Source organism: Talpa europaea (assembly GCF_964194135.1).
Source record: "Talpa europaea genome assembly, chromosome: 9".
Taxonomy (NCBI): Eukaryota; Metazoa; Chordata; class Mammalia; order Eulipotyphla; family Talpidae; genus Talpa; species Talpa europaea.
In genome coordinates, this window is record NC_140076.1 from 107,373,647 (window position 1) to 107,391,007 (window position 17,361).

The following is a 17,361-nucleotide window of genomic DNA, read 5'->3' on the forward strand; positions in this document are numbered from 1 at the left end:
TTTTGTTAAAAATGTTTTGTTAAAAATATGCAAGTATATATGGGACACAGAGAAAGGTAAGATATACACAAGGTGCTAACAAGGGTGAACTCTGGATGATAGGAATATGAAGCCTTAGTATTTTAGCTTGCTGTATTTAAAATTTTCTACAATGGATGCATAATGCTTCTTTAATAATATTTAAACATTTTTCAAAGGAAATAATGATTCACAATACTATGTTCCCACCGATAAAAAAGACCAATAATTGATCTAGCAACATGGAAGTCACCGTGGTGTTGACAATATTCATTCTAGTGTAGCCGAGGAAGCAAAACCTGACTGGAATAGTCTTCAGTTCCTCAAATGTTAAAGAGTTAGGATCCAGCAATCACTCCCCTAAACATATAACCAAGAGAACTGAAAAACATTATGTCCACACAATAACTTGTATCCAAACAGTCATAGCAACATTAGCAACATAACATCCTACATCATAGCAACATGACATCCTTAACAATCCAAATGTCCATAAACAAACGAGGGGATAAACAAAGCGTGGTATATCCATACAATGGACTATTATTTAACAACTTAAAAAACAATTGTTTTAATACATGCTACAGCATAGATAAAACATTAAATGAAAGAAATCAGTCGAAAGAAAACATATTGAATGCCTCATTCTATGCACGTCAGTGTCCACAACAGGCAAATCTACAGTGACAGAAAGTTTATCAGTGATTGCCTAGGGCTGGAGTGAGGAGGGTATGGAGAATGACTGCTAATGGGTAGGAGTTTTGGGGGGACAATGAACATTTTCTAAAATTAGATCAGGTTGATAGCTGAACAATTTTGTAAATAAAAACCACATTTTAAAAGGGTAAGTTTTATAATATACAATCTCAATTAAGCTGCTACAAAAAGAGGCAGGAGGATGTAGTTGAGGCTTTGTTCCTCCTTTTCAGTATTTTCTGATTTACTGTTTTTTATTTTGCTGCCAACATTGAGTTTTGTAATCTTACTTTCAGGGATTTGTTAATCTTTTTTTTTTTAAATAACCTCCTACACCTTCCCTTTAATCCCTGTTTCCACGCCGCTCCCAAACTCTCCCAATCGAAGATAATCACATAACATATGCTTGCCTCTATTTTTAAAAAGCTATACAATTTTTTAAAAATATTACGTATGGCCATTGTTCAGATTTGCTGTTCATACAATCCAAGTCACATGTGTACGTTAAAAAAAAAAATAGGCAGCAGCACTTGTCTTAGAACTACAACATATCACTTTAAACAAACAATACATAATATGGTCTGATTTCTAAAAACTGTTTTGGGTTATATGAAACTACTTTGTAAAAGTTATAAAACAAGTGTCCCTCATTCTCGAGAAATATTGAGTATTTAAATAATGTTGCTATAATACATTTTCTTTCATAAAATTTGAAAATTTACAATAGTGAGTAGAAAGTATCCCTTTGTGGGTAAAGGGACTAAGTGAGTACATAGACAAGCCTATTGGCAATGTTAAGTTTAGAGCTCACATCCTCCCTTGGATTGTGTACCTTTACAGTACACAGTAATCGTCTATTGTTAGAATAACACCTGAGCAATTTAGCTAAAAATACAAACAATAACAAAAACTCTGCACAAATATTCAAACTTGGGGAATTCTGGCTAATAGAAAAATAGAAAACTTTTCCTTCCAAAAAAATGTATCTGGACAGAGGTTCCAATACCCCATGTAGACTATTCTCAAGTCATACACAAATCAACCTTGTTAGTATTCCTTAAATAAAGTGTTAAAATTAAGCAATGAAAAAGCAAGTTTCATATTCAAAAACATTTTCAGAATGCGCCTAGAATTAACTTAATATGAAAGTACACAAAAAAACACAACTATTTCAGTGGCGTCTAGCACAGCTACATTTCATTATTTTTGGTGCATCTTCTTACGCATTTCTTCAAGAGCTTCTTCTTTCTCTCTCAGCACCTGCTTAAGTCTTCTTATTTTTTCATCTCGAATGGTTTCTTCTAACTCTGGAGGTGTCATAGGGAATAAATCTTCAGTATAGTTTTTATTAAAGGAATGACTTTGTTCAAAAGTTGCATTTGAACTTAATGCACCTTCCTCCTCTTGGGTACAGGGTTCTAGCTCAGTTCTCTTCTCTTCTCTGATTTTGCCACGGCTTGTGAGAATGTTATGGTGTGACACATCAGAAGTTGGCAAAACACTGCTATCAAGTTGGGGACTGGTGATGCTAGTTCCTCCATTTACTGCTGTGTCTTGTGCACTCTCAGTTTTTTTCCGCTTTGTGTGATCCACCAACATCTTAGAGGGTTTCGCTTTTCTTTTCTTATCAAAATTCTGTGGCAATATTAAGATTTCAAAAGAAAAATAAAATATTAAGGACATATGTACAGTGTGCTCTCAAGTTTAACAAAGTTTACAGATACAAATACTTAGCAATTAAATTCAATAAAATTTACTAAGGACTACAGTGATATATTGTGTGCCACTGTATAGCAACAAAATGAATAGTAAGGTCCTAATGCTATTCACTGACAATAAACAGTTTAATTCATTTTCCTGATCAGTTCAAGTACTAAAAGTCACTCTGACCTACCATCCAAATATTGCAGTCACTTTTGATGAGCCTGAGAAAAGAATTATTTAATTTCTTCTTCTTTTCTTTCCCATAGACATATATGGGAGGTTTTCATAAGGAAATTTTGACTGATTTGACGTTCAGGATATTAAACAACATTAAAAATGATGTATTTACAAGTATAATGAGAGTAGGCAAAGCTATAGGGATGTTTTCTGTCACTGTTATTGAGGATGTAGATTTAAGATGTTTATATTGAATAATTTTACAGTGAACAACTACATGCTTCTATTTTAGATTATTTATATGAGATTCTTCAAAGTAGGACAACCAGTTAAAAAGTTGTGGCCATTTTCATGCAACTTTGTGATGAATCAATACATGGTAGGTAAATAAAAATATTTAAAACATCTTTAATTAGCTGTGGATGCAATTTTACCTGTGCATGTAGAGTTCTTTTCAACACTGGTTTAGTATAATACATATATATGCAAATTGGTAACAACTCTTCATATCAGTGCACAGGACTTAAAAAAACAAGAAAATGAATATACTGTATTTCTTTGGAGTACCTACAAATGACACTTCAAAAATCTATTACCTTTTTTCTCTCTTCCTCCTTTACAATAAACTCTGTCGCTTTGTAAGCATCACACTTCATCAATTTGCTAAAGGACTCCAAGCCTTCTCCAGAGCCCAAATTGACAGGAATCCGAGTAAGGCACACTCTCACATCTTTAGTGAGACCAAATATCTTTTTTAATTCAGCCTCATTCTTCAAACATAATGCCTTATCATTTTTCCCTTCAGAATTTTTCTTGTCATTTCTTTCTTGAGTAACTTTTTCTAATGTTGATGCCATCTCATTCTGGATCTGGAATTAGGAAAACACACAAACAACTTTGTCAATTATTTAAGCAATTTTTATCACTCTAGCAACTAAATGATTACCTTATTGTACTTATCATGCTTTAAAGTACTAAATGGTTGATTTGCATTATACTTGTCTTACCATCCATACTTAAAATACTGAATTTAACTGAGCACAAACATAAAATGATTCCCTACAATTTCTCATTTACTTTACTTTTTTGCACTAAAAAAGGTAACAAGTAGTCAATTCTCAAACAACTGAAATGAGAATACAGACTAATCACAAGTTAAAAATAATCTATGACATCATTTGGAAATTGTAGGTTTCTGAAAAAGTCTTATGCCTTTAATCAACCTTATATTTAATCAAAATTTACCTCCTTACATTTCTGGAGTTCAATACTTCTGTACTGAAGGGGAGAAACACATTACTAAGTAGATTTTTAAAAAAGGAAAAGGTAGGTACAAATATTTAGCGGGCACAGACATACATATCTTAAGTAGAGAAAGGTTAACTATGTGGAGATGTTGGGTAACTAGATGAGGAGTCAGAAATAAGGGCTTAAAAAAAGGAAAAGGAAATTTGTCTACTAAAAAAAAATCTTAAAGATGTCAATACTATTTCCACAAGCGACTGCCGACTGAAAGGTACTATTTCCTATCTTACCCCGTCTAGCACCTACCTAGAAAAATTCTAGATTATCTTCCTACCACCACAAAGCAAAAACCCCAATTCTTCTACATGCGTATCAATTCCTTCATACATTAAAAGTGAGCTACGAAATATATTATGTATAGATGTATATATGCATGTCTACATACTTTCTAAGCTTTGAGTTTGCATTATCCTACTCCAACTCTTCTAAACCATGTTACTCTGTGGTTTGTTTGCTGGATTTTGCTTTAAAGACTCGGCAAGCCAAATGATTCAAGAGAAAGATACTGCTTGGCCTAGTGGCTCAATGATACTCCTCAAACATTTCCTTCAGATAAAAGCTTTGACTCAATTAAGCATTCATGCCTACATGGTATGTATGTAATGGAGTGGAGAATGGCAGAGGAGGGGAGAAAGAAGTATCACAGATAACTAACTTTGAGAATTAAGAAAGAAAAATTTTCTATATAGATAGATACAAAAGAACACCCTAACATGGGAAAATTACCTTTGGTTCTTGGTCTCTGAAAACACACTGTTGTGAAGTAACAGTTGTTGCATCAACAGAGGAACTTATTTTCTCTATGGTCTGCATATTTTCTTTTCTGGGGGCATTCTGTCCTGTACTAAATCCATCTGGAAAGACTGGCTTTGTTAATAAAGTCTTACTCTGCTTTAAGAAGTTAATGGGTTGGTTCATGTTATGTGGGTTTGGGGTGGAAAGAGATGGTGTCTCCACTTTTTTATTCTTCTCTTCCCTTAGATTGGCCATGGAAGCAAGCTGGGTATCTGGAAGTGAGTTTGTCTCCATCAGGGAAGATTTACTTTTAGCCAAAACAATATTTACAACCTTTCTGGATATTTCTGTGACTGGACTTGAACTCACTATCTGTGATGTATCTTTTCTTGGTAGAGTATCAGGAGAAACAGAGGTCTGCTGGTCAATTTGTGATGGCAAAGCATCTGTCCCCTTTTTAGCCAATAGATAGACTTTCCCATTAAACATAACCAAAGCATTATCTTTAATAAGTATACTTTTGGTCTGTGTCCCATTAGGACCGACGGTACTCAAAGGTGGCATATTTACTGTGTTATCTCCCAAACTTTTCCTATCTACAAAAGTTTTTAAAATCTTTGAAGCCACATTATTTGAAGACTTAACAGGAACAATAGATGGAGTGCAAGGCTGTAGATTTTCTTGAAATATCCATTTCACTGGAGCAGTTTGAGAATGCTGACTTCCTTTTAATTGTGTCTCTTTAGCAACATTCTTTGGAATTTGTGTGGTATTTAGTATCACTGGCTTTGCTATTTCTGTAACAGGTTTTGGGTAAATGTTTTGAAAGTTCTTGGTAACTACATTTTTCACTGTATTTACAGGAGATACGTAAATAACGGTTGGTATTTGGGAGGCCTCAACTGTTCCTGAGGTACTTGTGGTTGGAGATGCAAGTATCTTTTGCTGAACTGAAGGAGGCAATGATGACGCTGGTACAGATTTCACTTCAGCATGGGCTGGAATCTGTAAATGATGCCCAGAAGGCAAAACTGGAGACTTCACAGTCACTGGAAGACTCTGAGTATTTACTATAAAAAAAGATGAATCATTTTGTGCTGAGGTGGGAGAAACAGCAAATGTTTGCATGGTGAGTCCATCAATTTTCACACCATGACTCTGAACTTTAGAAACTGATGAGGTAACATTTTCAGTTCCCACAGAGGTAACTCTAACTTTTTCTGTTGTATCTACTTTTCTTGTAAGAAAATAGTTTGAAGAACTGGGTGGCTGAAAAATGGGCAATTGAACTGATGCAGTTGTGGAAGTGCTGGAAATCTGAGTCTGAAAAGTAACTTGAACTGAGTTTCCTGTATTCCCTTTCAAAGCATCAGACATGACTGAAGATTGAACTACTGGTATAAGATTTCCAGAGGAATTAGGAATTGGAAGTAATTGCAGAAGATTTTTTCCATCCGAGCCAATCGTCTGAACTACTTGGTACATGCAGCCTGAAACACTTAAAAGAACATTATGAGTAAATAATCCAACATACTACATGGAATATACATTTTATTTAAATACATATTTTCAAATATTATGTTAAAATATAAAAATTTATAAAATATAATAAAAGTGTATAATTTCTCACTTTGAGTCCTCAAAGTGAAATACTGCAAAACAGATTTTGAAGTAGATGTGCTAAGTGAAGATATGGTTAGAGATCTTTTCACATGATTAGGCAATGGGTATGAGATATTAACATTTATTCCTAAAAATAAAAACAGACTTGTCTAAGGCTCTACCTATATAAAATCATGGCTACCAGAACAAGCGCTCCTTAAGCTATTAGCATCCTTTCTTCTTTTTTCCCTTGAATTTTTTCCTGTTATCCTCTCCTTTGTTCTTACCAGGCTTCTCATTTCACCTCCACTTATGCTTATTTTGTTTCCCCCATCTGTTCTGTATTCTTTCGTCCCACTGACAATGACTCACAAGTTCTACTGTCGCCTTGGGGATAACTTAGTGTGCCATGTTTTTTCAGACAGAGTAACACATCAGTAACTATTTTCTCCTTTCATTTATTTCGGCATATTTGAAATTTGGTGCTAAACAGTCCCAGGAATGGCAAAAATAACTCATTTATTCCAATTGTCTGTAAATCCAAGATATATAAAAGCATCGCCACTTCAGTGGAATGATTTTCAGTGGTCATGGAATACACTGGAAGTCACTATTTTTAACTTTTTCTCTAGCCAACTTATCAGCTATTAGTACAGAGTACCTGATTTCAAGAAACACCAATAAATACCAATCTCTGTTTCTATAATTAATTCTTTGTGGACTTCTGCAATGCAGACACCTCAGGATATTTATACCTAGAATACTTTGTAAGATAAACATTCTCTGACTACCTCTGGCCTCTCCTTCATAAATAATGTATAATATCACACCTGTTAATTCCCTTCATGTTAAATTGCTATCATATATTAATCTGTTTGCTTGTGTATAGATGATGTCTCATGCTAAATCTATTAACATGCATGAATGCAGAATATATGTCCTATAGAACCAGCATGGCTTTATATGGCTAAGACCAAACAAACAACTTAAGGACAAAAAAATAATAATTATAATTATCAACAATGTAAAGCTATGTTTTACTAACTATAGGTGTTTTGTTTTTTTTTTTAAAGCCTCAGGTATTAATAATGCTAAAAATTCTATGCAATCTAGGAATCACAGAAACTCAGGTTTACCTTCTGACAACCCAAGACAATGTAATTCTGTCCTTACAACTATTTAGTTTTACAGATTTTCTGGCCACTTGGTAATGCTTCAAAATGTTATACTTTTAGTAAATTAAATTAAACCTTTTTAAAAAGTTATAATGAAAAGTATGAATTCTTGTTTTCAGGGCTTGAAGACGAAAACCCACCTTCATCACCTCCTCAATCCCCAAAAGCACAAATAAATTGAATCAGAACTTACTCAACCTGAATTCATTAAACAAAAATTTACTGAGTTTGTTATGGTTCAGAACAAAGCTCAGTTAGCAGGAAAAGATCAGTAAACTATAGCCTGTGGGCCAAATCTGGTCCCCCCTTCCTATTTCTATGCAGCCCACAAGCTAAGAACAGTTTTTATTTTAAGTTATTTGTAAAAACACGTTAGTATTTGTGATATATGAAAATGTTATTAAATTTTAGTATCCATAGTTTTATTAGCCACAGTCACACTCATTTTTAATATGTTGTATATATGTGTTCTCATGCTACAAGAATAGCTTGACTGGCTGCAAAAGAGATCACCTGTCCCACAAAGCCTAAAATATTTAGTATATGCCCTTTACAGAAAATGTTTGCTCATACTCAGACTAGTTCAACCCACAGCCCGTACAAGAACTTAAACTACTGGGTACGTGGACATGTAAACAGGCAATTTTCATTAAGGGAGATAAATGAGAGGTGGATAGGAGAGGCCAAGGGGCTCTCAACAGTGATGTTCAAGATGGCTCTGCATGCCCAGGGAAGAGATTCCCTATTTAGGGCCACGACCTTTGCAGGCAGAAGTGAGATCTATTGCTCACTATGGCCTGCAGAGTTTGGGCCATACTTAACCCTTCTTGGGCCTAATTTCTTCAACCTGACCCACACCTTCTCCTTTGGATGAAGACGAAAATGCTTCTTCCTATTTTATTCTCTTAAGCTTTCCTAGATATGACATTCTTCTACCTCTGGAGTGATTCCTCAGTCTTCTTTCTTAACTAACTCATCCTACCTGAATCTACATTCAGATGTTGGAATTCATCAAAGTTTAGTCTGAATTCTTCTCTTCCCCCTCTGTACTCTTTCCCTAGATGATACTTGTCAATTAAATTACCCAGTTACAGATCAACATTCAAACATCCTGGGTTGTCGGTACATGACGCATTTTTGCTTGAAAACAGAAAAAAAAATACATCATGACTTTTCCGACAACCCAATATCTTAGTTCTTTTGAGATCTGGGCTTGTATATCTAACTTTCCACTTCACATTTCTATTCAGAATCTCAAACGCACCAACTCACTCAATGTGACCAGAAAATCTCTGCCCACCTACCCCCCAAATTCCTTCTCTAGTTTTTTGTTTTTAATAAATGGCATTCCATTGATCACAGAAGCCTTGATCAGAGCAAGTAATTTCTGCTTCCTCGCCCTTTACAGTCCATCTATCACAAAATTCTGTTGATATTATCTCCTAAAATCGCTACCAGTCCAATATAGTGAAGCCAACATCACTCTGGCTTAAATTCACATTAACTTGTAACTGGCCTTTTCTTCGGCACATCCTCTCCCCGCCAACTCAGTCAGCGCATGGCGGAAACACCACCGCGGCTTTCAGTTATGCTTTGAGTGCTAAAGATAAACCAAGAGATTTTGATGCACAGAAGCCAAAGAGAGAGTCTTAAGGAAACTGGAAAATTTGACTGAAAGTTTAAGAGGCAAGCAGGATGGAGACTAAAAATGTACACTGAAATTACTGGCATGAGGCTTAGGAATGGCTGGAGGAAAAGCAGCCTGGCTTGGAAGATGTCGCTAAGGAATGAACACGAGACAAATTGAGGAAGAGACCAAGCAAAGACATCTTTTTCATGAAGCTTGACTTAAAGGGCTAGACTGGCAGCTGGTGGGAGACAGGCCAAAAGGAGAGCTTTCTTTTTTAAAGAACCAGCGCACACGCTAATGCTGTATAAGCCATCACAAGGAGGAAACCGAGCCTCCCCAGTGGCGCAGTGGGTTGAGTGCAGCGTTGTGGAGCTGTCTGCAGCCTCTGCAGCGTGGGTTCGATTCCCGGCTGGCCAGGGAGAGTCCCGCATGGCGAGCAGACCTCTCATGTCCCCGCCTGCTGCTCCCCTCAGCAGTGTATTTCAGTCAGTCTGCCTGTTCTGCTCCCCGCTCTGTCTCTGGTGAATCCTCTCACCCTCCCACGCCACTGGCCTGTACCCCAGTTCTGGTATAAATAAAAATAAATCTTAAAAAAAAATCCTCAAGCAGTGCTGATGGTGAAGAAGATAATGATTATGAATGTATAGTGATACCAATCTGTGCTGTTTTGAGATTTTTTTCCTTGCTCACCAGGTATAGGCAAAGAGAAAGCAAATCGGAGTTTTCTTGGGGTAGGCTTCAGAAAAAGGGTACAATGAAAATCAGAGGAACAAAAAGTTTGTTATTGATAAAAAATTATTAAACTGATGAAATTTCCAATGTACGAGAAGGAAATAAGTACGTAAAGGCTACAGTATAGAGAGAAAACAAACGGATTATTGAACTGGAGGACCAGATGGGAAGTCGGAATGGAAATACTGAAACGAGTATGCTAGAAATACAGGAACTGGTGTTTAGAAAGCAGGATGCCTAAATCATAAACTTTGTAGAAGCAGAAATTTCATCGGATAACTAGCATTACAGAAGTGGACGGCTATGTATAAAATAGGGAAGAAAATCACTGCAAGACCAGGAGATAAAGCTGATATCTATATAGATGCTGCAATCACGTAGGATTAGAGAGAAGGTTTTGATCTACTTGTCAGTCCAGTGATGGAAGGTTGGTAGATGGTGTTAACGAACCACAATTAATACTATCTACCAACTTCACAGACATACCAAAAAAGTTGTGTCAAAGCAGTCTATTTCATGTCTCACTATTCTGCTGTACCTCTTCTTCAAAGATTACCAAATATGCCCTCACTGTTAAATTTTTTAAATTTTTTTTTAAGATTTATTTATTTATACAAGCACTGGGTACAGCCAGAAGCGCGGGAGGGTGAGAGAATTTACCAGAGCCAGAGTGGGGGAGCAGAGCAGGCAGACTGACGAAGTACACTGCTGAGGGGAGCAGCGGGCGGCAGGAGAGGTCTGCGCGCCATGCGGGACCCTCCTCCGGTGGCCGGGGAGCAGCTGGGGATTGAATCAGCACCGCAGAGGCTGCGGGCAGCTTCGCAACCCAGCGCTCAACCGCTGCGCCACCAGGGAGGCCCTGTTAAATTTGTTTTTACACTATCCCCTTTCCCTAGGTGCTCTACTGAAATTGACAGTGCTAATTATCCCTCCATCTTGAACGTTTTCCTAGCATGATTCCCATCATGTACAATTTGTTTCTTTTGTCTTTCTTATTCATTTCCTGCATTTTAAGCATTCAACAAAGCATATTCTCATAATACAGTTCTTGACTGTTTATCTTTCTTTTACTCCTGTACCAATTTTCATGACTTCAACTATCTCCTCTGCAATAATCATCACAGCTATATCCCTTTATTCCTACGCCCTAGAACAGACCTCCATTTCATATTGTTATGTCTTACCAAACATTTTCATTTTTAATACTATTTAATGTTAAAATTACTCTACTGAAAACGAGCACTCTAGTCTACCATTCAATCATGTGGCAAAACTATTTTCAAAGTGACCCAGGTTTTAAGGTGACTTTGATTTATTTTTATTGCCCCTCTTACTCATCTGATTCATGCGCACCACCATTTATGATGCTTACAAATAGCAAACATTTAATAAACATATAATCAATGATTCACCAAGTTTATAGTTTTTTTCCTTTTTATAGCTTACTCCTCTTCTCTTCCTTCATCATTGCCACTTCAAGCACCTAGATCACATGTGCATCATCACCTTGTGTCTAGATTTCATTATTTCATCCCAGTATTTTACTCTGACATTTAAACTAGTTTTTCTGAATGCAGCCACTATTATTACGTATCTCTGGCATAGTAAAGCATTGCTTTCATCCTGTTAACTCTGTGCCCAAAATTTCAATAATTCATCATTGTCAATTCAACTTGACATGAAAATCATCTACAAACTAGTACCATCTAACTTCTATAATACCACCACCTATAATTTTTCAACATAACATCTTCCATGTTACTAGGAGATCTTTTTGCTATTCTGGAATATTCCATGTATTTATTTACTCTGAATAGTCTTTAGGTTTTCTCTTCTTCAACAACATAAAACATAGCTGAGGTTCAAATTCAATCTAGTCAGACAAACCACACTGATTTCTTCCAACTTAGATGTATACAAAGTCTTTTACATTGTCTTTCATCTATTTGCTAATTTTAAAAAATAAATAAGGTATCATTTTCCTTAATGAGAGTTAAAGTTTTTATTCAGAGACTACATCATTTATTTTATAACAGGTCTTCCAATACCAAGATCATTAAGCCCTCAAAAAAATTCTACAGAAAATAATGCAGCTTTTTCAAGTCCCCATTTCAAGTAAATGTCTCTAGTCTCATTTACCTATTTACTTGACTTGTCCGTAACATCTGACTAGCAGATTAGAGCTTCACAGAGCAGAATCCATGATTTTATATTTATATGGGACAAGTGTGTTTTAATAGTCATGGGATTTAAACAAATCACAGGCTGCTGATACTTTAGTCACCTACTTACTTCATTATATGGCCTCTATTATTTCTGCTTCACAAAAGACACTCATCACACAAGCCATTTTCAAATCTAATCATTTCCCTGCCCCCACCCCCACTTCTCCATCATTTCCCCTCCAAAAATTGAAGGAAAATACAGCTTTTTCCAAGTCAACATATCAACAGAGATTCACATAATGTCCCAAAGACCATGCAATCCTTAAGGGGTGAGTTAATCTAGTCATATCTATGCCATCTAGACCTGAAAGGACTGGCACATTGCTGACAGTAATGTTAGCTGAACTGACTCCTATATACTATAAGGAAAAAAAACCCATAATTTCCCAACATCAGAATGCTACTGAATTCTAAAAATAAAACTAAAAAACAGAATGCTAAAGAAAGACATGATAAATCAGGGTGCAAGTCATTCGTTAATCAATATACATTTTTCCGTATCTAGAAAAGAACTTACACTTTAGAGATTACTTGACCTCTTTGAATATTTAGTTCTTCATTTTTAAAATGTGGACAATAAGACTTGCTATGAGAAGTAGATGAAATAACTACCTGGGATTATGGTAAGTTCCCAGTATATGCTAGTTACGAGCTTCATTTAAATATGCAATTCGTATCCAAAAATAAATGAATCAGGTAAAGTCTTGAACATGTGAGCATTTTAGTAAAAAGTTATGAGAACGTAAATAAAAGGTATAGTAAAACACTTAAAAACTTCTTACATTTTTGACTGTTCTAACATTGATATGAAGCATTCACATTAGAAATGGAATGACATTTTCAGACTAATGAACACTGTAGAAGTGCAGAAAGATATATTTACAAAATATATTTTTTCAATTGCTAGAAAATATTTTTTCTCTTACACATATAATGTACATAAATACATAATGTAATAATATATAACATATAATATCACGTACATGTTATTATAAACAGTTGTCAGTAAAGCTAATCCTAATAAAGAGCCCAGCGATTACATAGAGAAAATGGCAGTTTAGAAATATGATCTGCTTTACTCAGAATTACATGCTCTCTTCAGCAAGTCTATCCACTTTGTGGTATTTACTTTAGCACAACCCCAATTTTTACAGGGTCCAAAAACCTCATTTGCATAAAAGGATTGGTTAATGAGACATTTCAGTTAGCTTTTTCCATATTACACACACACACAGGTAATAACGCACTGCACAAAACTAAATGGACGCTGAACTGAGAAACGCTATCTTTTTAACCAAATCAAGCCTCTTAGAGGACATTCATTTTTAGCTCCCTATTTGAGAACTAAGAGTTAAAAGCAGATAGACGCCAACTGCCAATCACATGACATCCTAATTCCTATTATTATGGGATGCATTAGCACAGGCTTTTATTATAGTATCTCTAAACTGATGACTCACAAGTCTCTATTTTCAAGTCTGACTCTTAAAGTTCAGATTCAAATAGCTCGATTGTTTTTTTTTTGGTGAGCTCCTCATCTCAATTAATTTAATTGATTCCCTTTTCTTTGTGCCAATTTATTACGAGGTCTGCTCATTTCCCCCTTCTATAGTTCTTGAATCCAACCCTTACTCTATATCTCAGCTAGTTCAGGTCCTAAGAATCACTGCAAGGAGAACTGAAACAGAACCCTCGTAGGCCTGACGCCACTCCTCCAAAAGCCACAGTCATCAGATTTTTGCACATCTCAATCTAACAGTCCTTTCCCTAAAATCCTCTGAACGATCTCCAGTGAATGAGTTGTAATCTTTTAGCAGTGCAAATCAAACCCTTAAGAGCCATGTATCCTTCCATTAGTACGGAATTATACCATACGTACTTCTAGTGTTACATCATACCAGCACTTTAAATTTATTTCCCAATTCCCTCTGCCTAGGTACACCCTGAATTCACCTTAAAGTACCCAGCTGATACTTTCCCCCAAAGCTCCAGAAACCTTTCCTACAATTCCCTAAGATGCAGAGTATCTTGAACATGACGCTATTAAAAAACGTATTAGGCGATCACCCCTGTAGACAATGAGGTTTTTCAAGGACACTGCTCATATTCTGTTCTTTAGTCAGTCTCTCCATTTAGCATAGTCCATCACACAGTAGGCACTAGTGAATGTTTTTTAACCAAATGTCTGATATGAAGTGGTGAACTAGGATATGAATCCAGGTCTTCGTACTTTGTAGTTTACCTTTAATTCACTATGAGATTCTCACTCCCACTTTGTTCTTTGCTAATAAAGCCCAAATCTAAATAAAGGTAATAGCTATCACCATAAATATCTTCCATATCGTTCCTTCATAATACATAATTAAACTCGGTTACATTTCATCCCCTGATGAATTCAAAATTAAGTTTTTAACAATAAACATTCTGTATCACATTACTGGAAATTTCTACAAAAGGATAGCAGTAATTCAAAAAAAATTCAAGTATCTACAGAAAATGAGACAACTGTATAGTTATTTTAATTTTATGAAGAAAATTAATGATTAAGTACCATCAAAAATATTATCAGAAAATAAGAAAACTAAGCTTCCAAATAAACTAATAATTACTTACAAAATTATGTTGGGACATCATGCCGATGTCACTTACAAAACAACAGAAACAAGTACGTAACCAGTCATGAAAATAAGTGTCAATTTGGTTCAGAGAGGCATCCATCTCAAATATGTGATGTAAAGCTTCAGTAATTTGAAAAACACATTCCAAAGTTGATGAAAACAACGCTAAACCAATGTGTCAATGAAATCAAAATGACTTATCTGGAGTAAGCAAAACATGAGTCTTTGTAATGTTTAAATATGTCGTCAAAAGGATGAAAGTTAGAGTACACAATGAATTAAAATGTAAATTTCTTATTCCTATTTCCGATACTGAAAAAGAACGCAATCCTGAAATAAACTCTGCATGTTAGAGTTAAGTCAAACATCGTTAAATACCAACACACTAAAACAAGACAGAAGAAATGAACAGTCATTTTAAAGTAATCCAACTTTTACACATCTATACAGGGCACTAGCTCTGCTCCCCCAACTTGCACCAAAAATAAAACAACAACAAATACATGCATTAAGCTGGCGCTTTACCACTGGCAATGGCACAGCTCTTGGCAGTTCTTCACTACTGCATTTACTTTAAAATAACGGGTTCGCCTTTTTAAAAAAGTCTTTATTACAATTACGCTTTGTAGTTGTTTGTAACTAAAGGAAATCCACTCCCTGAGTCTCTACTTTTGTAACAGGGTGGTCCCCAGGAAAGGGGGAGGTTCCAGGTTCCCTGCCCCCAGGAAAGGGGGAGGTTCCAGGTTCCCTGCCCCACCCAAGGGGCAGGGAACCTGGAACCTCCCCCTTTCCTGGGGACCACCCTGTTACACTTTCAGGAACTAAGAATTACACGGCCAGGGACTGAGTCCCGAAGCACGTCCGGGCCCAGGCTGGTAGGGGGCGCCGAGTCTCACCAACAGAAACGTGGCACAGCCAGATTGAGGCCGCAGTAGCTTGGTTTTCTTTAAACGTAAATGTTCTTCCATGTATTTTACACCTTAATTCCCACGATCCCGTCTTCCCACTTACTTTCTGCGAAAACCCAATAAAATCCTTCCTCACCCTCACGACAGGGCTGCACTGTGGAGGGCACAACCGAGAACACGGCGCCCTCGCCAGCCGTTCGCCAGCCGTTCGGGTCCCGTTAGGCATCATACTGGGGCGTGTCAGCTGTTTCTAAAGCTCAGTATAAACTGTTTCCTAAATTTACACACAAGCGTGCCTTTCTGAGACACGCGGGCCTTGCCCGCCTCACAGCGTTTCTCCGCCTGGACACTGGTCAGCGACGGCGCCCTCTTCGCGGCCCCTGCAGCTCTGCTCTTCCACAGGCTTTTACACCATTTCCCTTAATTTGACTTTTCTTTTTCTTCATAGAAAGCTATTATTTAAAATTAAAAAAAAAAAATTCCAACACCTTTGTCCTGGACACAGGTTGCCCCTAGGTGCTCACTCTCCCTCACCACAGGGCAGCCGTCCGTCCTCGTCCCTAACCCCAGCCAGGGCCGTCTCCGCGCGGAAGGTCCAGCGCCACCCGGGCCCGGGCGGCGCTCCTGCTCCGCGCCCGTCTCTGCGTGTCTTTCTGCGAGCGCGCGCGAATCTTCCAGAAGGTCTGGGGCACACAGGAGCGTCGGCCATGTTGCTTTTCCTCGCCCGTGGAGCTCTGCGCCGCAGGCCTCCGGACGGGAGACGCGGGAGTCCCGCGGGCGCTGACAGCGCCGGCGCCGGGGGCGTCCACGTCTCGCGGGGGGACGCGCCGGCGCCCCCGGGGGTGCGGCGGTCCCGGGCGACGCCCCCGCGGCGTCAGCTCCTCCGCGCGGCGGCGCGTCCCGGACGCCGGCCCGTCCGCCACCTGCTGAGAGACGGCGGGGCCGGCTGGTCGAGGGGAGTTCGAAACCGGTACTTACCAGTGCGAGGAGTCGCCCGACTTTTCCTTTGCGGGGTTCAGGAAGACCCTCTGCAGGTTATGAGACATTTTAGGGGGGCGGAAGGGGCCGGCGCATCCAGCCGGGTGGGCAGTGTGGGGCCGGGGTCCCCCCGCAGGGGCAAGAACCAGGGGGGAGGCTGGGCGGGCGCGGCCCGGGGCGGCTCTGAGGGGCGCGGTGCTGAAAGGACGGCGACGGCGGCTCCCGATGGGGCGTAACCTCGGGCTGAGGGGGGAGGCGGCTCCGCGCCCTGAAACCGGAAGACTCGGAGAGGGTGACGCCGAGCGCCCGGCTCCGAGCGCTCCAAGAATAGGCCCGAGTCCCCGCCCCGCCCCCGGCGCTTACCTCACCACGCCGGAGCCGCCGCGCTCGGGGCGGGGGGCGGGGCTCTCGGTGGCGCCACCCCCTCAGCGGAGCCTGTGGGGAAGACAGAGCAAGAAGGAATCGGCGACCCCACCCACCGCAGCCGCCGGCCGAGCGGCGCTCAGCCAGCGACTTCCGCAGCGTCACATCCGGCGGCCAAGGTGACTGGCTCGCTGAAGCCCCGCCTTGATGACGCCGGCCAATCGCGAGGGAGAGTGGCGCTCTCTTCTTCCGGATCAAGTAGCGAATCGCAAAAGGAGATTCTGCAGATATCTACGCAAAATAAAATATTTCCGGGGTCAATCATAAATTTTCTGCCTTTTTTTGTCGCCGCTGTTGAGTTTTTCTCTCCCGTCAGTGCTTTGAAAGACGAAAGGAGGCTCCTTTGGAGTCGTCCTGCGCTCACGGCGTGGGGCAATTCTCGGTGCCTACCAGCAGCCAGCGCTGCGTAATTGCTGCTTCCTGAGGCGTTTTCTC

General features: G+C 38.9%; 1 protein-coding gene across 1 annotated transcript; it reads right to left on the bottom strand.

The window, feature by feature from the left end:
* Nucleotides 1-1,914: 1,914 nt before the first annotated feature.
* Nucleotides 1,915-16,571, bottom strand: LRIF1 (ligand dependent nuclear receptor interacting factor 1; the record flags this gene model as incomplete). The annotated part of the gene is made up of 4 exons (XM_084241954.1): nucleotides 1,915-2,349; nucleotides 3,192-3,464; nucleotides 4,627-6,133; nucleotides 16,504-16,571. 4 exons carry the CDS (start codon nucleotides 16,569-16,571, stop codon nucleotides 1,915-1,917), a joined length of 2,283 nt encoding a protein of 760 aa, XP_084098080.1.
* Nucleotides 16,572-17,361: the final 790 nt, after the last annotated feature.